The sequence below is a fragment of the Periplaneta americana genome, chromosome 1 (assembly GCF_040183065.1).
Source record: "Periplaneta americana isolate PAMFEO1 chromosome 1, P.americana_PAMFEO1_priV1, whole genome shotgun sequence".
In the NCBI taxonomy this organism is placed as follows: Eukaryota; Metazoa; Arthropoda; class Insecta; order Blattodea; family Blattidae; genus Periplaneta; species Periplaneta americana.
The window spans coordinates 195067315-195092902 of record NC_091117.1 but is presented as its reverse complement, the minus strand read 5'-3'; the positions used below and the strand labels follow the sequence as shown (position 1 = coordinate 195092902).

Below are 25588 nucleotides of genomic sequence, written 5' to 3'. Positions count from 1 at the left end.
ACTTTTGTTGACCATAAAAATAACTGAAAAATAAATTAAAATGATTTACTTACAGGAATATTTCCGGAGTTTGCATTAAACTGAACTGCAATTTTGTCCCATGTCAATTTTTTTATTTTGGAGAGAACAATTGTCAGATTTTTTACTTTCGACGATATATGTAGGCCTATATTTCATAACTAGTTCTCTTAGCTCACTTCTTTCTTCTTCTGTAAAATGCTTTCTCGACATTTTGTATAATTTTTAGCTCTATAGTATTCACACAGTCTACTATATACAGTCGCGAAGCTCAATATGTAGTAAAAATGCAAACATGGGTAGTTGCCCACCACTAGGATCGCTACTATCGCCTCATCATCGCAGATCTCTCTCCTAGCAGATGACAAAGTATGTTATACTTTCGTTGTCGTGTTCTTTTGGAAAAATTAACACCTTCCTTCCATTATTGAAATATTAAATGCATAAAGTTAATTTATTATTTTAATGAAGTATATTAAATTCCACCATAAACTCGAAGATACCTGCAAGAAATAGGTTAATTTAATTTTATTTGTGCAAAACGAACTGAAATTTACTATAATAGCTTCACTCATTCAAGATTATAGCGATAATTAATTTTGAAACCAATAAATATTTATTTGCATTATCCTTTACAACAATAATAATGGAAATATGAATTAATGGAGTAACTTACGCGTACCGGTACTTGTAGTGTAGGCTTACGTAGTTAACAAAGTGGGATGAGGTTAAGCAATAATAATCACACCAGAATTGGAAATAAAACGTGATCAATACATTTTATTGTAACAGACTTTTTCTACTTCTCTAGTAAAGCAGCAAATAAAAATAACAACAAAATTAACAGCTATAATTAAAAACATATCCTTTGAAAAAAAAAGTAGGCCTAAGCAATAATAATCCCACCAGAATTGAAAATAAAACGTGATCAATAAATTTAATTAAAACGAACTTAATTTTTCTACGTCTTTAGTAAAATAATATATAAAAATAATAACAAAATTAATAGCTACAATTAAAAATATATCCTCTGAAAAAAAAAAGTAGACCTAACCTTTATTTCTCTGGAAATTTAGCAGAACTTTAACCGGTATCTAACATCCTTTCGGTTAGACTGAAACATTTCATTGTGAAATTTAAGGATATAATGTATTCTAACAGTCACAAAGAACTTCAAAATTAAGAGTTTTGTTTCTGCACAGCATTCTTGTGGAAACCCAGGAACCTTTCTGTATCTTTCGGAAATCGGACAAAGGATAACTCTGGCCTCTTTCTCTTACCGTTGCTACAATTTATAGCACTACAAACGTCTCCTCCTTGTCCCATATTATTATTCCAATTATTATATTTTAGCCATTAACATTTTCATTACAACCAATAACGAACATTTCACAAGCATCAATGTGAAATACGCAACGAGCCAGCACTCGATAGAAATACAACATAGTCCAAAGTCGACCATGGACAGTCTATTGTTTCTAGTTGCTAACCGCTTGGAGCGCTTTATCACGAGATTTGCAAAAAAACACCTCAAGCTTCGCGACTGTATATAGTAGACTGTGGTATTCACTTCTGTATTTGTGTACTATAATAATGTCGATTTAACAATTTGAAGATGCTGGAAAACAACTGAATGTACAAAAGCGCTCACGTCTAGCCATGTTGCCATATTTCTTTCGATGTCAAGGGAATGCTCAGTGCATATGAAAGAGTAGCGTCTCTGCAATACGATCTAAAAAAATAAGTGCTAAGGAATCGCTCATTACTTAAGTGTTTGCTCATTTTATAAGTGATGACTATGAATTCGACTCTTAGTGTGTGTGTCTACAATACCAACTATCAAAACGTGTTGAAATTGACAACGCGTATTGAATTAGTTACTACACTTACTTTACGTGGACCGAAAGTAAGGTTTTTATGTATGATTTGAAATGTTTACGGTCGAGCAATGAAGCGAGGCAGGAATTTCAAAACGAATAGGCTATGTGAAACATTCGCCCTTGTAACCTGCAACATTTCCATTTCGTAGATATTGATTTTTCTTATTTTTATTTAGACAATAATAGGAGGAAGACATTATGCTCAGGTCAGGACCCACCATTCATAAGAAAATCATACCATTCAACATTCGGCCAGCGGCGGAATTTCAGGGGAGGTAAGGGAGGCCGTGCCTCCTCTAATATTTTACCAGAATACAATATGATGTTATTCATTCCACCTTAATTAAGATCATAGATAAGTTATAACTAGAGCCCGGATGTTTTGCAAAATGCCTTTTTTTATTGAGTGGAAGTATATAATTATTTGCATAAATATAAATGTGATTTGGAGTAAATCAAAGTGATAGGGCCAATTTTTATTTTGCCTTTTTTAAGTCGTTTCTTACTAATAAATGTCTTTTTTGTCATTTTAAAGCAATATTTGTTTATTTGCAATTTTCTAATATTAAATGTAATGTAATGTGTATGAAATTTAAATATTTGAAACAATGACTAACTTTACTAACAATAGTTAAAAGTAATTTATTTCGGTGCTTAATCTGCTAATAATCGTGCTTTCATACTATTGGTGTAATATGAATGATGATCGACAATCCACAGTTACAAAATATAATATTGTCATGTCTTCACGATACCAACAATCAGCTTTATAATTTTAAATATTAAGCTCGTTCTCATAGAAGTTTTCACGTAGCATTTTCAATTGTTTGCTTTCATATTTTCAAATCTTACCGTTTCAATTTTGTGTCACACGTGTTTATTATTGTAGGAGAAAGAAATTTGAGTGAGGAACAGTCAGTTATTGTCGGGTGACAGAAGATATAACATCAGTTAGCTAGTCGCGACGCTGTTACTTCCGGCGTGACTCCTCCTCTTTGCTTACGTCTTAGGAAGTGAAGGCTCTATAAAGTCTAAGTAGGTAGTATCGTTCGCCATTTTTGTTCTTTCGTTGCCGAGTTAGCATACTAGGAATCTATTTGTCACGCCGTTAAACATTATCATGTCATAGCTCCTACGATAATAAATCAAACGCATTGTAATTCAGCAAATAATTGAGCGGCAAATAACGTCTTCGTGTGCTTTCTGCGAACGCCAACGAAAGAGCCAAAATGGCGTGCGATTATATTAAGTATTTGTCGAGTCTTAAGAAATGAATAACGTCTTCCTCAGCGAATCACAAGACCCACACGTTTAAATGTAACCGACCTGCAACGCGATTGGCTGCCGGAAATTAGAGCGACGGGACTATTTTTGCTTATAACTTTCGACTCAGTCAGGGTTCCTTATCTCAAATTGATACATGTGCCCTTCGCCATCATCCCTGAAAGTTTGTAACACCACCTCGGAAACACCCTGTATAATTATTTTGTGTGCCCCGACTTAAATGATGATGCTATTCTTTTTAGTGCGTACCTTGTAGTGGAACTTGACGTACACGGCCTCTTTCTTGTGGTTGACCATCTTGAAGGTGTGTGAGCCGTAACCGTGCATGTAGCGATAGCCGTCAGGGATGCCTCTGTCTGAGAACGTGATCATCACCTGATGAGTAGTTTCGGGACGCAGCGAGATGAAGTCCCAGAACATGTTCGCGTCCTGAAACACCACAACCCGCAACACAACTAAAAAAATGTGACATGTTACCAATTATTTACCCTGATCAGCCAGCCGTGATTGAAATTTTTTAGGAAGTCTTTCCTACAAAATGGATATTGAAACTGAGACATCCTCTATATCACGTCCTCACAATAGCATCAATACTGATCAACAGCCTGCATTTGCTCGTCACTGACACTAGGGCGACGTCTGCCACGCTTTCACGTCCCTCATTGAAAGCTCTAACCCACCTCGCCACTGTTCTGTATGGTAACGCTGTTTCCCCACGTTTCAACAAGACCTTCATGACATTGTCTTGCTGTGCGACCAGCGGCGGTTCCTCTATATGAGCACAGATTACGTGAACACATTAAAAACCAACAATAATCATACATATTACTGCAGGTATGCTCATTCTCTGACTCCCGATTACGTTCTGTAATCGCAGCCTTCGAATGTAGAGCGTGCTGTTCCTCGTTCGAAGCTCGACGGATGACTGCGGAAGGCAGATCAAGTACTTAGTAAACGTACGAACAGTGGGGACAATGACAGAGTCAAATCCTTCTGTAAGCAAACGATCATTCCGTACAGTGTGGGAGGAAGAATATTTTTGTTGTTAAAGCGTAAAGTGTTTACTATGTTGTAAGGTATTGTCAGGAATACTACTGAGCAACATAAAACATTATACGTTCTGCCATCCAGAACATGCCGAAGTGACAGGGAAGTTGTTTTCTGTAATATGTATTCATATATCAACATTATTATTATTATTATTATTATTATTATTATTATTATTATTATTATTATTACTAGTACAATTATTGTTATTGTGGTGATTTTATTCCAATAGAAATACATGTTATAAATATTTTTTCAGGAGTGCAACGTGCACTACAGTTTCAAGAATTGAAAGCACTTCATGATACGCCAAATATTGAAGAGAGTCGAAGAATTCAGAGTCTGCGTTTAGGATCAAGTTATGTAGTATGTTGGGAATTAGCTAAGGCACTAAAAACCGTTGTGAACTTGTAAAGAAATCTATGGTGCCTGAACAAAATATAGTTAATTACATCTCACTACTGGAACAGCTCAAATGTGAATTCACAGAACATGGATTTAATGATTTTAGACGTATGGAAAGTGATATTAATCTTTTTGTTAATCTTTTCATAATAAATTTAGTACAATCTGTGAGAGTGCAGTTCCAGGACGAGTTAATTGATTTACAAAGTCAAGTAGAATTCAGAACTAAATGCGGAGAATATGACTTGCCAAGCATAGAAATATTAAAAAATGAACAAAACGCAATATCCCAAGATGAGCTTATTCGCTGTCACTCGAAATATGTGTGCAAACAATTATTTTCGAGAATGAAGGTTGCTAAATCCAAAAATCCAAACATAGATCCCGATTAATAGATGAGAATCTTTTGTGCATTGCAGTAAATTCGTTGGAAATAGATTTCCAATTACTTGCAGAAAAGAATAGGCCTACACATGTTGAATGTGGAATACGAAAATAACATTATCTATGATATAATAGTATCATAACTGTATAAAATATAATAAATAATGTAATAACTGAATATTTACTTTTTCAAATTCAGTTTATTATCCGTATTTGTAAGACAGTGAGAGCGATGCCACGGGCGGTGCTGCAATGTAGTTGCGGAGCCCAGTTCCTACACTGTGTGTGTTATGCAGTGCAGCATCATCCGTGTAATCGGCGCTTTTACAATTTTGAGCATACCTGTATTACTGTATTAATATTATAACATCTATTCCTTTCCAATGTGCAATGACGTTCCTACATTTTTCGTCTCGAGAGAATGTCCCGTTCGTGTGTCGTGTGTCTTTAAATCTCCATTGGACAGGTTGACAGCAGCTCGCACAATTTTTCTCTAGCAGGGTGAAATGGCCTGAGACGAGAATATTTTCTGGTTTGTTACAATGGTTACAATAGCTCTGCTCGCACAGGTCTTAACGTGCTAGTGACAGAGAAACAGAGATGCTCCATCTCCCTTGGATCTGGCATCCTGTTCCTTTCTCCCTCTTTCCTCGTTTTCTCTCTTTACTTCTTCTTTTCAAAATACCGTTACGCGCGGGTTCTGATTCTGTTGTCTTTTGTTCAGCAAAGTAAGGAAAATACAAGCTGCATTGGTGCGTATTGAAAGTTGAAACAGTAACACTTGAAGTTTGGAGACGGATGTGTGTGAAATTGTGTGTTAAATTAAAAGAGGATTAAAACATTCCTCCGCACCATGACAGAAGACCGATTAAATACATTGGCTATGTTGGCATTGGAAAAAAACTTGTTAACGACATCAGAGACTTCAATAATAAAGTTATTGATAAATTTGCATTTCTCAAAACTAGGCGCATGGAGTTTCTCTACAAATAAATCTAGATCTTCAACACCATCTACAACAGCAGTGAAGGTGAGTCCTATGAATTAATTTTACTCTACTCTTGTTTAATGTTTTAATTTTGGTTTTATTTGCGTGGATTTGGTACATGATATTAGGCCTCTATCTCTGACGTGTGACTCAGCTATACGAGAATATATCAGTGTGTTCATTACCCATTTTTTTTTTGTGAACACTCATCCAAGAAAGGCACGAGCCGCCACTGTGTGCGACCAGGACACATTGAATTTTCAACCAACTTCGCTGTTTCTGTTTTGTGAACATGACGAAAACACAACAGTTTAGATCGGTAACTCACACAAGACTATCTTCTTCTCGCCACAGCGCATGCGTTTTGAGTCGGAAGAGAAAGTCCATTTACTGTGAGGTAGGTCAGGCATAGACTAACATAATAGTAGAAGTGAGAATAATTCATTCCGTCTCGATTCGCTTCCACAGCAGTGTTGCCACTATTAAAATTTCAAACCATGTACGATGGTCATACTGAAAGTCATGAGGAATCCTTTGTTATGAATCTTAATTTTTATTTTTTAGACAACCAGGTACATCATTTAATCTACAGACTTTTCTGTCTCTTTTCCACATAGTCTCCATTTCTTTGAACACATTTTCCCCACCGTTCTGTAAGTTTGAAAGTTTCCTTGCGGTAGAAGTCCGTTCCAGCTTCCTGAAGATATTGACGTAGCGTTGGCCTCGCAGCTGTTCCTTTAGAGAACCGAAAAGACAGTAGTCGGAGAGTACCAAGTCGGGACTGTATGGAGGATGCAGAAGATTTTCTCCATGGTGACACGAGCAATGTGAGGCCATGCGTTATTGTGTTGCAGGATTATCTTCTTTTCAGGTCGTTTTTCGCACAATGAACACGAGCTTCAAAAATGTCTGGATATAACGGACAACATTTATGGTGTCTCCAGGTTCAGGAAATTCAACCAGAATGCATCCCAGGACTCATTAACTTCCTTGTTGCGTTCAGTGAAGGCAGTTCGAGGGCGACCGCTACGAGGCTCATCTTGGATGCTCGTGTTCCCATCTTCGAAATGTTTCACTCATCTCCTAACACTGCTGGCGCCCATGCACACATCTCCGTATGCACGCTGAAGTCTGAGGTGAATTTCAGCAGCAGATTTTTTTCTCTTTAATAAGGAATTCAATGACAGCACGCAGTCGAAACGAATCATCATTTTGCAAACATTGCCTGTGATCACGTAGACAGGCTTCGACACGAATTGGAGTCACGTGTTTATCATGGTCTTGTCATGGTCATCTTGACAATCGTCTAATATAAATGCATGTTCAAAGTTCTGAAACACAAAGGAATTATTATACTAAACTCATGTTAAATGTGCATTTATATATAAATTTGTTAAATGTTGGCCATGTTATGACAAAGAATGTGACGTCGCGCCGTAGCCTGTCTTTCTCGTTATCCACGGTTAGAAGCTAATGACGTCACAATATGTCAACACGTAGTATAAAGTTTCTGGGGACGGAGCGGTTCGGTTCGGAGCAGTTACTGTGACGTCATTACTCGCTTGAACCGAGTACAGTACTGAGTACAAATTAGTGGCGGCAGATTTAAAATTGAGATAGATTGAGTCGATTTTAGAACGTACTTTGAAAGTGGAACCAAGCGTGTTTTAAAAGCGTTGTAGTAAAGCGCTTTCGCTTTGCCAATTGACGAGAAAAAAGTGCTTCTCTTCATTAAAAAATGGCGGTTGCAAATTTCATTTGCGTGGTTACAACTATTTGCGGAGTTATTTTGTATGAAAGGCCTATTTAACTTTCAGTGTTGTTATATATGACAGACGAAATAAAATTGATAAAATAATTTATAATACTAACAGCTAATAAATTAACATGTGATGTAAACGTTAAACGCTGCAGCTAAGTAAAAGGGAAGATAGAAAGAAACGGGCTCCCTGAAGCGCTGCCTAAAACACTTAAAAATAACACACAGAATTATTTACTATTACGGAAAGTGGATAAAATAATAAAACGTGGAATCTTAAACTGAAGAACACAATGTTTATTTATTTTATAACATTACTAGCCTTCAATACAACCATGTTCTCTTTCGTGAAGAGTAATATTATTGATTAATTAAAGTAATCAGATAACATAATTCGTAGAAATAAATACAAATAAAATTATGACTGATGAGGTCACCTAATTATGTCAGGTGAAGAATAAAATGCATACAGTTTTGCGTTATGTAACTTTCTCCATTCTCCTGTAACTTCATCCCTCTTAGCCCCAAATATTTTCCTAAGCATCTTATTCTCTAACACCTTTCACCTCTGTTCCTCTCTCAAAGTGAGAGTCCAAGTTTCACAACCATATAGAAGAACCGGTAATATAACTGTTTTATAAATTCTCACTTTCAGCTTTTCTGAGAGCACATTGGATGATAAAAGCTTTTCAACCGAATAATAAAATGCATTTCCCATAATTATTCTGCGTTTAATTTCCTCCCGAGTGTCATTTATATTTGTTACTGTTGCTCCAAGATATTTGCATTTTTCCAGCTCTTCGAAGGATAAATTTCCAACTTTTATATTTCCATTTCGTACATTATTCTGGTCCCGAGACATAATCATATACTTTGTCTTTTCGGGATTTACTTTCACACCTATCTCTTTACTTGCTTGAAGTAAAATTTTTTGTGAATTTTCTTCTAATATAGTCACGTCATCCGCATAAACAAGGAGCTGATGTAACCCGTTCAATTCCATACTTTCTCTGTTATCCAGGATTTTAATAATAATAATAATAATAATAATAATAATAATAATAATAATAATAATAATAATAATAATAATGAATAATAATGAATAATAATAATATTATAACATTACTATTATTATTATTATTATTATTATTATTATTATTATTATTATTATTATTATTATTATTATTTACAGTAATATGTTCCGACTGTCAGTGTTTATTAGGCCCACTTGACAGTTCATATAATAGGATGAACTCCTCTTCAATGCTTCAAGCTTTTCAGCCCGCCTTGGGAATAAGGAAATAATTTGTCCTGCAGCAGAAAATATTTAAATACAACAGTAGCTACGTTGTTGTCTGCTAGAATTAAGTAAAACACGTGAACTCTGTTTGAACGTTTGAACTGACCGGTAACGGCTACGGTTAACCGAGTAACTTCGGTGCTCCGCTGCCAAGCACAGAACCGAGTAACTCAACAGTTCTAATCGCTCCGTCCCCAGCTCTAGTTTGTAGATTACGATCATGCAGTCGTTTTTGTTACATTGTTGGAATTGTACCAAATGGATGCTCATGACTTTCAGTATGACCCTCTGTATATACACTGGTCAAAAAAAGTTAAGCATAATTAGGCATATAACTGTTTTTATTAATTAAAATAAAATAGATAAATTATAATTGGGTTTCTTGGTTCCACAGAATAAACTTAAAAGTAGAAATACACTATTTGTTAACAATGGACTCAATATGAAATGAAAAAGTTGCATTGTTTGGAAACAACGGAAAAGATAAGGGAAGTTGAAATTCGTACATCATCAAAGAAAAGGAGATGGTGCTTTCAGTACCCTGTTTAATAACGTGTTGGTCCTCCACGAACCCTGAGGCACTCTTGTATGCGACGGGGCATACTCAGTACCAACGCATCTAAGCTCTCCTGAGGCAAATTGTCCCATTCTTCCAAGGCAGCATTCCTGAGTTCTTGAATCGTTAATGGGTGATGTAGACGATTGGAAATGGCTCTCCTGAGAAAGCTCCATGCATGCTCTATGCAGTTCATATCCGGTGAGCATGCTGGCCAATCCATTCTTCGGATCCCATGTTCTACAAGATACCGCTGCACACTATGAGCACGATGAGGCCGAGCATTATCGTCCTGTAGAGTGAACCCTTCTCCTACAGTCTCTGCAAAACCACTTACTATGGGTTGGAGGATGTTGTTCTCATACACGGCAGCAGTCATGTTTCCCTCTATTGAAACCAGTGGTGTGCGGCGGCCAAACATGACACCTGCCCAAAACAAGATTGAACCACCAAACTGTTGGTGACGTTCCACGGTCATTGAGGGATGATTTCGTTCCCCTGTTCGTCTCCATACGCGAATAGAGTTGTTGTCAGGGTGTAGGCCCATTTTCACTTCGTCTGAGAATAAAGTTCTGGTCCATTGGCCTCGTGTCCAATTCTCATGTGCTCTAGCTCATCTTGCACGAGCACCCCTGTGATGTGGACGGAGTGCTGGAGTCTTGAGTGGTCTTCGAGCATACAACCCTATGTCATGAGGTCTATTGCGCACAGTTTGGCTGCTTACAACAACACCAGTGGCTTCGCGCAGGTCATGGCGCAGAGTTGTAGCTGAGGCTATAGGGTTCCTACGTGCAGATAACCTTACATACCGGTCCTGACCTGGTGTTGCTTTGCGTGGACGGCCTTCGCGAGGTCGATCTACTATAGAATGGGTTTCCTGGAACTTTCTCCACAGTCTGGAGACAATACTCTGATTCACATGAAGGATGTTAGCAACATCAACTTGTCACATGTTTTGTTCCATCAAAGTGATGATTTTGATGTGGTCTGCCATTGTAAGGGTGTTCCGAGCCATTGTACTGCACTATGAAGCACTATGAAGCAAAACGACACTGATTGAACTTTGCTCGAATTACAGACTTTGTTTACTGCACTATGAAGCACTATGAAGCAAAATGACACTGACTGAACTTTGCTCGAATTACAGGCTTTTCTTTACTAGCCGTGATTTGGACGTTACCTAGTGATGCAGACTAAAACAAATGAAAGAGTTTGAATTGGTAAACATAACACGTGCCACATAAAACCAAAAGAAACATAAATATCAGGTATTATTGGGTAAACTGGAAATATGCTTAACTTTTTTGACCAGTGTATTAATAAATCTCTTTTTTTCATACAAAACTTGCTTATATTATATTTAAACAAAAAATCTCTTCAGACACACAAATTTAGGCCCAACCCCTATCTTGGCAGAGCTTCATTTCTCACACTAGTTTATTAAAGTTTGTCGGACTGTAAAGAAAACAACTATCGCAATGTACATATTTTATATGTTGTACAATATTACAGTATTGTGAAATTTTAATTTTCCTACCAATTTTTTTTCTATTGTTCTATTAAAATTATAGCATATAGCCTATTAACCTGTTGTATCCTATAGGATACTTTGTCGATTTAAGGGTTAACTAACCCCACTAAAGGCATGAATAATTATATTTCCAAATACAATTTTCAAGCATGTGAGTTACATATATATTCTTAATTTTAATGATTCAGACGTTAATAAACTTCATTGATTAATATATATTATTTTAATGTACCGAAGTACAATATGATATTTCTATGCAGATATTCTGCGTCATCATACGATGAAAGAGTAATGGAACGTAGAGCTGAAAACCCGGGTTAAAATCCCGGCGCCGGAGAGAATTTTTTTCCGTTCCATTACTCTTTCATCGTATGATGACGCAGAATATCTGCATGGAAATACCATATGTACTTCGGTACATTAAAATAATATATATGATATGCGTAAATTACTTCGTGATTTAAGACGGCGCTTATTCCGTCGGATCCCGGCCAACTAGTCATTCATAACGAGTGCACCTCAGCACATGTGTGGACTTCAGTCCTACGTTCATAGACATCTATGACGTAGTGCAGAGGGCGGCCACTAGAGGGAACCCAAGAGTTGGAACTTAATCTGAGACGGTTCTTTCCGGCGCCGGGGTGGGTATCCTGTGTGGCTTAGTGGATAAAACATCAGCACGTAGAGCTGAAAACCTAGGTTCAAATGCCGACGCCGGAGAGAATTTTTCTCCGTTCTATTACTCTTTCACCGTATGATGACGCAGAATATTTTATTTTATTAGGTTATTTTACGACGCTGTATCAACATTTAGGTTATTTAGCGTCTGAATGAAATGGTGATAATGCCGGTGAAATGAGTCCGGGGTCCAGCACCGAAAGTTACCCAGCGACGCAGAATATCTGCATGGAAATATAATATGTACTTCGGTACATTAAAATAATATATATGATATGCGTATATTACTTCGTGATTTAAGACGGCGCTTATTCCATCGGATCCCGGCCAACTAGTCACTCATAACGAGTGCACCTCAGCATATGTGTGGACTTCAGTCCTATGTTCATAGACATCTATGACGTAGTGCAGAGGGCGGCCACTAGAGGGAACCCAAGAGTTGGAACTTAATCTGAGACGATTCTGTCCGGTGCCGGGGTGGGTATCCGGTGTGGCTTAGTGGATAAAGCACGTAGAGCTGAAGACCCGGGTTCAAATCCCGGCGCCGGAGAGAATTTTTCTCCGTTCCATTACTCTTTCATCGTATGATGACGCAGAATATCTGCATGGAAATATATGTACTTCGGTACATTAAAATAATATAAACGATATAAAGTTTTATAAAATTATTAATATTTACAGAACTATTGTACTTAGAAAGTTGAAACTTGGTATGTCCATTACTAATAACATACTTATGCCCGTGTGCACCATTCTCGATCAAAATTTGACCAAAGTTAAGTCGGCACTTGACCGTCTTCAACGCCAATTTGCGGAGTATCAATCTCGATCAAAGTTAAACAAGCGAGTTGATGATGATCAAATTTGATCACGGGTGTGGGACTGATTATCTTGAATTGAACATGGTCAAGTCGAGAAAACCAAAATGGCGGCACGATTTGACGTACTTGATGGAATCGAAGATGAAATGATGTATCTTGAACACGCAAATCACTGCGGAAATAATAGAATTGGTGTTATTGTAGAAAGAGGAGATCCTTTCGAAGATCTGGGAGACAGAAAATTTGAAGAGAGATTTCGACTGAGTAAAGAAACAGTGTGGTGGTTAGTGGACCAAATGAACGATAGGTTAGAGTTCCCTACCAACAGAAATAATCCCGTTTCTCCTATGAACAGAGTTTTGGCAACTTTACGATCGTATGCCACAGGTGCTTTTAATATTGTTATCGGGGACACTGCTAATATACATCGAACAACAGTGCAGCGTATCACCAGTGAAGTGTCGGAAATCATTGCATCGTTCTTTCCACGCTTCATTGTTTTTCCAGCAAGGGCCGATTTACAAAATGTAATGGATGGATTTCATCAAATAGATGGATTTCCGGGTGTGATAGGAACAATAGATTGTACACATATTAGAATTCAATCTCCTGGGGGAGACAACGCAGAACACTTCCGTAACAGGAAAGGTTATTTCTCTTTGAATTGTCAGACAATCAGTGATCACGATCTATTGATAAGGGATATTGTGGCAAGATGGGCAGGATCTGTGCATGATAGCACCATATTTCGTAACTGTGCTCGTAGAGCACAATTTGAAAATGGTGAAATACCGCATGGGTATTTATTAGGAGATGGAGGTTATGCCTGCAAACCATATTTATTAACTCCACTGTTAAATCCACTAACTCCAGCCGAACAGCGATATAATAGAGCACACATCAAAACAAGGAACACTGTAGAAAGGCAGTATGGTATATGGAAAAGAAGGTTTCCAATATTGTCAGTGAGTTTGAGATGTGGTCTGCAGAAAGCCATGACTGTAATAACGGCTACTGCAGTACTGCATAACATTGCCAGAAGCACCAGCAATGAAGAACCGCCTGAAGATCCACAGATGGTGCGACTACTAGAGGAGTTACGAGGTTTAAGAGGCCCTGACATTGATGATGATGAACCTGTTCCCCAAGGAGAGTTGATGCAGCGCAATGATGCTGTGCCTGGGAGAGCATTTCGTCAAGCTATAATTAACCAACATTTTCAATAAGGTAAGTCAGTCAGTAGCATCAGTGTAATAACATTGAACATTAATTTTTGCTTTTAATTATGAACATTAATTTTAACTTTATATTTAGCAATTTCTGAAACACTTATTTTTTAGACAAAGCGCTAGAGTCATTCTGTGTCAGTGCAACTAAAACATGTCACCCACTGATAGCGATTGTTATGATATTTGGTCATGAGTTTTATGTATACCAGTACAGAAATCTGGCAGAATTTAGATTATTCCGTTGTTGCATGAGTGAGTTACAGCCCGTTGAAGTTCATGTGTTCTCACTCAGTAACTGATATTGATGAGTGCAGAGTGGAACAAATGTAGATATAAAAAGTAAAGAATGAACGCCAGAGCCTTGATTCTTCCTTTATTTTATTCAATATACATTGGAGAATTTCACAATATGGCTTCTTGGTATCAGTATACTGGTAATTTAGTTACCTAAGTGTCAAATTACTTCAAAAATTTAGATATGTATAATATTATAAAGAACAATTTGCTGTATATTCAGAATTGTAGATTTTTTTAAGTGTGCACCAGTCTTTACTAGGGAAGAAAATTGTTTTTTTAGAAATGAGAGGTTCTCGAGAAAAAAAAATACTTTGTTAAAATCTAGAAATTAAGCCACATAAAGCATATGTAAAATTATAATTTTCAAACTCTGCTTTGCATTATATTTCTGAAAAGTTTGGGTAATTCACTTAGGCTATATATGGAATATTGATATAGGCCTACGAGTATTTTAGATAGTGTAAACTTGCTGTTGGCTTATTAATTTTTTATTGTACAGGTATAATCTTTAATACTATAAGTCTCAAAAGTCAATGTTGTTTGGTTGCTAATGCTCTGTGTATTGGAGTTCTTCCATTTGCATTCTTGCTTCCCAATATTATGACAGATGTGTACTGTTAAATTTATACAATTCTTGAGGTGTGTCATATCCATTATAGTATTTTCTTCTTTACAAAATAAATAATTAGGAGTATGAAAAATATTTATTTTATATAGATAAGCAGCCAAACAATCATATCACATATATAATTGAAAAAGTGCGACGACAGCTTTCATTCATGGGCAGTCTGGAATTAAATTGTTATTGTTTAATAAAATATTCCATTGCTTATTTATACTCTCATGTAGGCCTACTAATTTTTTGTGTATTTCTTGTTGGATGATTTTCTTAATTATTACTTTGGAAAATTGAAATGATAAACATGAATTTTTAATTTGTTGGATCATTGTGCCTTTTTTTAATTTTTGTTAAGAAATCTGCTATCTCATTAACAAGAATTCCACAGTGTGAAGGAATCCATTGCAAAACTATTTATTGTGAAGAGATAACTTAGTGTTTGATACTTCGGTGAATTTCAGTAATTCTTTTTGTTGCATAGGTGTTTGCATTAATGGCTTGTATAACTGATTTAGAATCGCTAAATATAACAGCTTTATTAAAGAGGTTACTGTGATAGAAAAGTTGTTTTTATGTAGAATTGACTGCTTCAAGTTCTCATCAAAGTGAGTTGAATTTTGACCTAGAAATATATAAAAGCAAAATAATGTATTATATATTCCAGCACCAGTCGTATTATTAAAGTTATTGCTGATTTTAGAACCATCGGTGTAGATGTGTACCCATTCAGTTTCTGGAATCTTGTGTTGATAGTGTTATATTGTAATTTGGATTTTTAATTTATTGACAGGATAAGATGGAAGTTGTAACCTTTCCATACTATATTTGTCTAATGGTAGGCTATATTGGGTTTTTTTTTAGATATTTAACTTTCTGTATGAAACCTTGTTGGATCTCTAAGCTTGTACGAGTATCTGAGAAGGTTCTCCAGTAGTCTACGTTAGGTATTCTTTTCAGTCTTTCATATAAAATAAGGCTGCGTTGATTTCTGTGTGATTGTAATGGAGTGTTATCTGTAAAACCTTGTCATAAAGTCAATGCATATGCTGCCTTTTGTTCAAATACTGATACCTGTCAAGGGTCTGTTAATGACAAATAAACAAACAAAAGAAGAGGAGAATTTCTGTTATGGAGAGAAGATATAGCAATATCAAGTCTTGTAACAAAGGCAACATGCTGTGATTACCATAAGAACAAATAATTATCTCTGGAGGTTTTCACTCATAGTGAGCAAGTGTAATTTGTTTAAAACACACAAAAAAACATATCTGGTTTGAAAGAGATATAGCCTACCTTGTTAATGCCAGGAAATTACAGAGGAAAGGACATAATGCTGCACTTGGCATAAAGATGTGTCCAAATTGCAGGAAAAATGATACTTACTTACTTACTGGCTTTTAAGGAACCCGGAGCTTCATTGCCGCCCTCACATAAGCCCGCCATTGGTCCCTATCCTGAGCAAAATTAATCCATTCTCTATCATCATATCCCACTTTGAAGGAATCGTATCAAGCTGTTTTTTTACGGTGATGGGTTGTTAGCTCTTCGCCCAACCCCCAAGCTGAGGACCATCCCTCATCGGCTGTCCGCGACTGCTTATTCAATATATATATATATATATATACATATGCAGGAAAAATGATTAAAAAAATAATAGAAGTTTCTGAGGAAGCAAACAGTCCAGTCCTTTGGATGATCTTGTAGTCAAACTGTTATGGAAATTTTCTTTAAAGAGGGTATAAATGAAAGCCTTGTTAGTTTGGGTGTCTCAAGATCCATGGCATCCCACAACACAGAACGGCATCTGTAGCCAAATATAAAATAGAACTTGCATCAACTTCTCTCAAAGCAAAACTAGGTAAATTTTATATGGGGGGGGGGGGGGGGGGAGAATCCTTTACCCTGATTCGGCTTCACTACCTGAAGAGGAAACACTTAGAACTGAAATAAAGCAAAAGACAGAAGATTTTGATATACTTTTAGACCTAATAATGCAAAAAATTCAAACTGTAACTAGCAGGGAAAAATTTAGTTACTAACACTAGTTTCTTAAAGTTGGTCAAAAAGGAAAGAGAGTGAAGCAATGAAGAAAACTTGTGAAAGTGAAAGGGAGACTTTATCTTCGAAACATAAAAAGAGGAAAGAAGCTAGCAGACGAAACAGTGAAAATGGTAACTGGCTTTTATAATAATCTGAATTTACCAGAATATTGTCAGGCATCAGAGACAAAGCATTTAAAAAAATGTACATGAACAGAAATGCCTTATACTTTGCAATCTGCAAGAACTATACTCTACTTTTAAAGCAAAACCCTCTTCCACAATAGTTTGTTTTTCTACATTTTGCCAATTTATTAAGACCAAAACACTGTGTCAGCAGGATCACCAGGAACACAATTCCGTGTGTATGTAAAATACACAAAAATATCCAGCTCCTATTGACCAGTACAGAACTAAAAAGCAGCAGTAAAAAAGGAGAAGCGTATCTGAAAATGTTAGTCCTTTTTTTATATTTTTCTAGAAAGGGGGTCCATAGCTTTCACCATATTTTCAAAGGGGCCTCTTTTTCCAAAAAAAGATTAAAAACAACTGTCCTAGTGGAACTGACAATATTTTATCACTTTATTTCAATATCTTTTTTTCAAATTAGAGTGTTGTATTTATAATATATTTACATTATGTGCACAACTAAATGTTATCATTATGATTTTGCTTTAAGCATTTTCTTGTTTATATTTTTTTCCTTTTTTTTTTTTCAGTAACCAGGGAAATGTCTGGAATAATGCTTTACTTCCCTATAACTTACTTCACTGATGACAGTCTTTTTAAATTTTATATTACTTGCATACGCTCATCTCGAACAGTAGAGCGTTCGCGTGCTAAGCGAAGGGTCCCGGGATCGATACCCGGCCCCGGAACAATTTTTCCTTGAAATTATTCAAACCTGCTTTACAGGGAGCTACTACCTGAAAGCCAGATTTGCATGATTTGCATAGTATCATATGTTTGAGCATGCCTGATGTTGTAATGTGGCTCAATGTTATATTCTGTCCCTATAACAGAGTGCCCGCATAGTAAGTGTTTGGCAAGTTTGTCAGTTTGAACAAAAAGAGTCACTTTAAATGTAGTGCTGGTACTTTTCTGTTCTCTTTGTAAATAGCTTCCTTACTGTAGCATAAAATACTTCGATCTTCAGTAATTTCATCCCTATTTAATTATGCTATGTTTAATTTGTACTTCAGTAACTAATTCTTTCTTTGGTCTTAACTTCTATAATAAATTGTCCAGTCTTTATTATACAAGTAATGTTTAGTACTTTGATTTTATTGTAATAGTAAATTTAATATTAAATTATATTTTTGATATTGTAGTTGTAATCCCCTGGTAGAGGGAAAGAGAAGGCTACGGCCTTATCTCTCTCTACCAGGTTAAATAAATATTGTATCAATAGGTCTATCCATGATACAAACCGGAAGCAACCTTACTGCTAGGTTACAATAGGTCTGAGTGCACGACACTGTCTGTTTGCATGTACAGAAGTTTCCAGCACCCGCCCATCTTCTGCACTGGGCGATGTGCCCACCATGAGTACGTCTGATCTACAACTTCTGTAGGGAAACACTTAAAGAAATTGAAATTTTTCTTTGTACCATAAAAGACATCATGAACTCGTGTCCAACTGAATAAACGATTTCAGCAAGCTTTTATAATTTCTGGTACTCACAGTCTACATCAATTTGTGCCCTTGTCAATAAATGAAATTGGTGCGAAAAGGTTAGTGCTGATGAACATTACAGCATCAGCTCACAATGGAAGTGCAATAATTACAGTTGGAGTGCAAACTCCAACGTGGCTTGTGTATATGATTCATACTGGTGCAAAAGATTTGCAGAAGCAGTAAATACTGATGAAAGGGATATAACTGTTAAATGTATGCGTCCACATGGCCCAGCATTATCATATTATAGGTCTCAAAGTGATACCTGTGAGGTTGCTTTTGAGCATTACACTGTGTGAAGGCAGTATGCACACAGCAACAGGAAGAACATAACAAGTGACCAAGGAAACAAATGAACCCATTAATTCCAAATGACAGGTATATTAAGGAAATAAAATGTCAACAAACATTTGTGTGAAAATTATATTACTAAACTTGGACCCAGGGTACAATTATAAATGTCTATTTTTGTTTGTATCAGATATGTAGTGGTTCTAAAAGCTATGTTGCTCCACATTTAGACTTTATTATGATGTATCATGTACAACCTTAGACACAAAAAATGATGGGCCGCCATACAAAGTCCCCTTCGGAAGACTTCAATTGATTCAATGAGAGCTTAGGTTAACACATGAAGAAATTTCTTATGCATGACTCCGCTCTTTTTCTTCTTTGTTTTGTTAGTTGCTTTTATTTGTCTGTTTATAGGTGTTATGAAGATATATGTGTTATAAGGAAGATATATTCAAATAATAAATTAAGTGCAAAATAAATATCCTTTCCCTAGTCGTGTAAACCAAGTGCTGTCCAAAATGGACTTAGACAAATTCACACTACAGGAGATCTGTCATTTTTTGTGTCTAAGGCTGTAAGTATATACAGTTAAAATACGCACACACACACACACACATAGATATATATATATATATATATATATATATATATTTTTTACAAATAGCAGTGCATAAACTGAATAAAGTTATACAAGCTTATGAAATGGCAATTTCTACCACAAAAAACAAAAATGATGACATTCATAGGCCAAGAACCAGTAAGAAGTGAAATAGTTACTAATAATAAAATCACTGAGCAAACAAAGTCATTTAACTATTTAGGATGTTTACTGTCTCATGAGAATGAAAAAAATTACATCTCAAAGTTCCTAAAAATAACAGGACTCATAAATAATATTTTTTAACCTACAAAATTTTCAAGGAGTACCTACTAGAGTAAAATTTATAACAATTTGGCACTTCCAATGTTAATGTATGGCAGTGACATATGGACTCTAGAAACATCTGATAAATCAAGAATTAGAGCGGCTGAAATGAAGTTCATGAGAAAAACTGCGCAGTATAGCTATTTTGTTAGATCACAAGGCTAATAAACAAATTTTAAATTACCAGTAACTGAAAGTTACATCAGTGCTGGATTAAATACAAAAATAACTGGTTTGAACACATCCAATGGATGCCACGACATTGTCTCCCAAGAATAATGAAAAATTTCCAACCTTGGGGAACAAGACATTAGGAACGACCATTGAAACAACTACTGATAACTGATACTGAAACGGATTAACCATTTGGCCCAAATCCATGGAAAGTGTTATAATGTGTGTGTGCGTGTGTGTAAAAGAAAGCAAACAATTATAATTTCATATCAATAGTAATTTCAAAATCTTCAATAACAAACAAACAATTAAATACAAGAATCAAGTACAGTTATTCCGTTTTTGCAGCAATTTTTGTTTCTGGAGTACCTTATAAAGCGTGTTTGTGACATATATGCAATTTTTATATTTTCATGAAGCTATAACAAAGAAATGGTGCTACAGGTAAAACAAATATTTTGGTTATGTTCACATCTCAGGTAAGCAAACATGTTCACCTAATACGAAGATGATCTGAGATGGTGGGTGACATTTTGAAAGAATATTGGTTGAAATGACACGGAATGACCCAGTTGAAAACTGGAAGAGACAGTGGTAGGCATTTCAATTAACAGAATTTTTTTTTTCCAGTATTTTAGTTTCTGTCGTAACACTGAAATTTTTAAGTTTTTTATCCTAATTTCTTTTAGATGTTCTTCCTCCATCGTTCGTAATTGATTTTCCAGTACACTTATTCTTTTTTTAAAGGTGTCAGCTACAGCATCACATGAAGGTTTTGGTTTTTGAGGCATCCGACGACGATTCCATTGGTACTGCTTGGAGCTGGCTGGGGTCTTGGAGTGTGCCACTTCCTTTTCTTGGAAGATATTAGGCGATACCATATCGACTGGTGTCTGTACATTTACTCTCTGTGTGATGTCCTGTATTACAGTAGCTGATACTGTTGATGCCTGCTCAACTGGTTCCATTTCAGGAGCAGTTGATGTTGATGGTACCTCATACTGTGTAGTTACTACTGACAAACTACCATCATACAAAACGTCACCCTGATAACTAGTATCAGAGTCAAAGGCATTTTGTAAGGGTCTTACAGAATGGCCCATAATTTCTAGTAGTTTAGGGTCAATGTTTGTGGTTTTAATGTTCTTTTTTCCTCCGCCAGTCTTATATGTCTCTACTTTCTCATCTGCAAGGTCTTTGCGTAGACGTCTTTTTAAATTCTCATAGCATACTTTTAGATTTTGTGTAGACCTTTTTGTTACACCTAAAACATAAAGAAACATAAATATGTAAAAACCATGTTAATAATTATGCTGCTATATAGAAAATGTGGGTTAAATGTATTCACAGTCTCTATTAATGTATAATTTTCAACCATAAGCACAATATACTTCAAACTTTGTAGGGGACCCTGCATAATAAGCTTATTTAATTTTAGAAAGAAAGGAACTTGTGTAATTTTATTTTACTCATCACAGCTTCCAATAACTCCACATTATATTACATATTCATTATTTACAACGAGGTCAGTACTGGATTTCGTAACTTTTTTTTTCTGCAAAGCCTCGATTTAATTGCTGTTTTACAAAAAGAATGTGAAATTTTTTTTGGAAATATACTCTCACTGTACAGCAAGCCTGGCTTGTCACTTTAGTTTAGGTTTGCTCAGCTTAACTTAGGTTTAGTGTATTTTATTAACAGTTTTGCCAAGTGTCAGGTTTTAAAACTGACCAGCATTTTCTAAAGTTTGTCAGCTTGTCAGTTCATATCTGTTGTCAGCTTTTGTCACAATTGCTGTGCCAATGTCTATTTTGTATTAATCGGTTAATTTAAGTTTTCAATACACATTTTTATAGAAACGACAAAATGAAACTCAGAACTCTCTCTTCCATTGCATGTTGCAAATTAAACTATGTTGGAAAGTGCCCTGAACAAGTGTTTGACAAAAAATATTTTAATAAAGTCAGATGTACCACACTGAAGAGTATAATAAAAATAATTCATAGCAATCTGGCTGTATTTGTTGTGTGTTTTACATTTCAAATGCTGAATAGTTTGTTATTGTATGCATGGTAATGTATTTACTTATTTTATCTTATGAAAATAATAATTAATGGTGTCAGCTTATTTTTGTTGTTTTTAACATGAATTTCAGCTTTTTCAGAATTTTAACTCGGCAACCCTGTATTAATAGAAAAAAGGAGAAAATTGTTAAAAAAATATGTTTTTTTGTGTGTTTTTGTGAAGTAAAAAGTAGTTCAAAATAGTTTAATACTGACCTCACTGTAAATAGGCTATTTACCTATTACATATTATGTTCAATTGATGTAAATTATTTAATTTATCAGATAACTGTCATGTTCATTTGTATTAATGTAGACCGCTGGAATTTTTTAAAATTATAATACTACTTGATTATGATATTGAACACTGATATAAATTGCAATAAATTTATTTTATTCACTTCTGTCTAATCTTCAATTTCATTTAATCACTCCTTACACTACCCAACAGTTTTCACAGGGAGGTCTAATAATATATCGATGGCTAAAAAGTGATATGTCTCTGCAAGTTTGCAGATGAATAATAAAAATATATATATATTTTTTTTTGTAAAAATAGACTAATATTTTATATATGTTTCTGGGGACTTTACTTGAGGACAAAATATTATTTAGGCCTAACTGTCCAATTTAATAATAAAGTAGTTATTATATGCTGGTAATAATATAGTAAAACTAAATGACCATTTTGTGGAATGCGAGATTATCACTTATTAGCTATAGATTTGCAGTTTCAAACTATTAGGACCTACATGACGTTTTGGACAATAAGGCTACTGACGCTTGAATTAAGAGAAATTACACGGATACCTTCCTTTCCCTCTTACTCCAAAATTCCAACCTTGTGAACACAAAATAAATGGATAAATTTCAGAACAAGGATACTTTCCTTTCCCTCTTACTCCAAAATTCCAATCTCATGCACACAAAATAAATTGGCACTAAAAACTTCCTTTTCGTATGCATGATGATGCGTATTCGACATACACAGATGAATTGCCTTTTTTTTTTTTTTTAATAATTGTTAGTGAGGTATCCGTATACTGAAATTTTCCCAAATAAATTATTGGCTCTGCAATGTCTCTTCGTAAGCAAGATGATGAGAATTCGACAAATACATACAAATCTGCTCTTTTTAGTAGCCTATTTCAAGATAATTGTCAGTGAGGTATCCGTATACTAAAATTTTCCCAATTATTATCAAAAGTATGAAATAACCACTGTATAAATTATGTGGATGGGATAAACTCCAGAACATGGATTGCACCCTTTCCCTCTTAGTTCAAAATTCCAACCTTGTGCACACAAAATAAATTATTGGCACTGAAAAGTGCCTTTTCGTAAATATAATGATGCGCATTCGACAAACGCAGACAAATCTGCTCTTTTTAATATTTTAAGACATAATTTGGTACGTGCAATCCATGTTCTAAAATGTTCCCGAATTATGTAAACACGTATAACTCACCTGGAACAGCGTTGAATTGTGAGGTTAAATCCAACCAGGTAGCCTGCTTTTCTCTTAGAGAACTTCCGTCAGTACTTTTATTTTCTAATATAGATGCCGAATTGCCGACGAGTTCTAAAAGAATTCCCACTTCGAACTGTGAGAAGTTCGGTGCTCTTTTCTTTTTTTCTTCCATGAAACTTGTTTTGAAACCTGTGACGATGTTTGAAACAGTCCGACAAGGCGACAAACAAAAACAAAGCGATAATTGACAGAGTGCGTTCGTTCGCTGTTTTATACGCGGTTACCTAGCGCTCAGATGATTCTTCTCAAGCGAGCGTACCGTCAGCTGACGGTAATGAGTTGATCGAGGGAAAATGTCGGTGCACCGCATCTGTAACTTGATCATTGTCAAGAATTGACCATGTTTCCGTGATTGCTGATAAACGGGCTAGATGATCGAGAATGGTGCACACGGCCATCAGTATCCATGATCAATTTCAAACAAATCGTGGATTTTGAAATATTCACCTCTGCCTCCCCTTAAGGATTAACTACCCCCACTAAAGGCATGAATAATTATATTTCCAAATACAATTTTCAAGCATGTGAGTTACATATAAATTCTTAATTGTAATGATTCAGACATTAATAAACTTCATTGATTAAGCAGTAAGCCCTTTTAACATACAGCTATTTAATTAGCTCCGAACTGGTACATCCCAAGTGGTGAAGGGATTTTACTCGTTGTCAGAACTTCCAGAACTGTCCCAAGATTAACTCATCCTCCCAACAAATTGAATATCATATCTTTCCCGGGGATGAAATGCGTTCGGAGCGTGGTGCCGACAACACACCTCATTGTAGTGTCGAGATCAAAGAAGCAAGTAGCTCTATCTCTCCGCTCCCAAACCGTTCTCATGGCGCGTAATGGGGATATCTTTATATATTAAAATTTATTTTTAATGCATTAATTACAATAATTTAGTTCATTATAATTTTTTCCGAAGCTTAGACACAGAATTTATTTTTCGATTGAAGTGTTATCACTAGACTTCGAGGAATTGCCACGAGAATCGTAAGGTTTACTGCGCACGCGGTATAGAATGTATGAGAAGGGGGCGTGCAAAGGATGGAGCATGCCTCTAATGTAAAAACTGAGCAGTATACTGCGGTTACAATAAAACCTGTATCCTGCATTCAAGAAATATAGTGAATGATCATTGAAGTAGGAAATGCCTAAACATGTAAATACACAATTATTTTATACTGAGATATATTAACTCTTAAAATTTAATGTAACATACTCACATCATCCTTGAATATGTGCATTGCAGTGAAGAGTTACGTACATTTTGAACGACTGCAAAGTAACCTCCTCCGATGGTCACTCAAACAGTTTTTATATTGGGAAAATGTACGTTCAACATCACACGATGTAGTAGGTGCATATTTGAAGAACGGAAAGTTACTACTTTTTAGTACACTAACTTCAGACGTCTTGTCGTGACCTGATAGTACATCATTTATAATACGAATTTGTGAATAGGCAGAATATTTAGCAATAATGTTTCTCAACTTACATTTCACTTTTTCTGAAATTAGTGAATTGTTATTTTGGATAACGGTTTATGATACTTTATCCACTATATTAAGGGCTTCTGAGAGTTGTAGTTTAGACGATTCTAACAGGATGATACTTTTGGAAACGATTTTAAAATCAGAATCAATGAACAGAATATCTTCCAATAGCTGTTCAGAAGGTAATGATTTTACAGCTGCAACAACGGAACTGCTGTGCTATCCAATGCATAAATTACCTCTATTATTTTGCCGTAATATTCTGCATAATAATTAACATCATCCAACCACGTTTTCCAAAGAGTCAAGACTGGCTGCGAGGGTAAGGGTATTCCAGGGGCAATTGTTTGGAACAGCAACACTCTCATTGTAGCATGTTTGATTGAATTCTTGTCTGCACTGAACAAATGTTAAGCTTTGACTATTCCAACCACAGTAAAGCAAAAACAAGTGCTTACATAGGTATACATTAGCTGTAGCTGCTCCATCTATTTGGACCGGTCACAACTCTTAACATGAACTGCTTATACAGGGATATCATTTTATTTTTACTTCAATTTTTATCGTACCTGCGTTTCTGAATGTACTTGA

At 35.6% G+C, this 25588-nt stretch overlaps 3 protein-coding genes across 3 annotated transcripts in view; 1 reads left to right on the top strand and 2 right to left on the bottom strand.

Moving 5' to 3' along the window:
* Window positions 1-25588, bottom strand: part of LOC138706093 (catalase-like) — an 84623-nt gene that overhangs the window by 11796 nt on the left and 47239 nt on the right. Inside the window, exon 5 of the mRNA XM_069835052.1 lies at window positions 3432-3611. Within this exon, the coding sequence (XP_069691153.1) occupies window positions 3432-3611 (180 nt within the window). The remainder of the gene's footprint in view (window positions 1-3431; window positions 3612-25588) is intronic.
* Window positions 12570-22369, top strand: LOC138706074 (putative nuclease HARBI1). Its single transcript, XM_069834998.1, has 2 exons — window positions 12570-13878; window positions 20654-22369. Exon 1 carries the CDS (start codon window positions 12756-12758, stop codon window positions 13875-13877), a length of 1122 nt encoding a protein of 373 aa, XP_069691099.1. The 5' UTR covers window positions 12570-12755; the 3' UTR covers window position 13878; window positions 20654-22369.
* LOC138706078 (myb/SANT-like DNA-binding domain-containing protein 3) lies at window positions 17517-23668 on the bottom strand. The gene is made up of 2 exons (XM_069835013.1): window positions 23438-23668; window positions 17517-21170 (listed from the first exon to the last, which is right to left on the bottom strand). The coding sequence occupies exons 1-2, from the start codon at window positions 23610-23612 to the stop codon at window positions 20404-20406; spliced, it is 942 nt and encodes a 313-aa protein (XP_069691114.1). The 5' UTR covers window positions 23613-23668; the 3' UTR covers window positions 17517-20403.

Bases quoted from the DNA above. Each gene is read 5' to 3' on its own strand.
- LOC138706074 (XM_069834998.1), top strand. From the start codon at position 12,756: ATGGCGGCACGATTTGACGTACTTGATGGAATCGAAGATGAAATGATG.
- LOC138706078 (XM_069835013.1), bottom strand. From the start codon at position 23,612: ATGGAAGAAAAAAAGAAAAGAGCACCGAACTTCTCACAGTTCGAAGTG. The intron at 21,171-23,437 runs GTGAGTTATACG...TTTATGTTTTAG, and splicing joins ACAATTCAACGCTGTTCCAG to GTGTAACAAAAAGGTCTACA.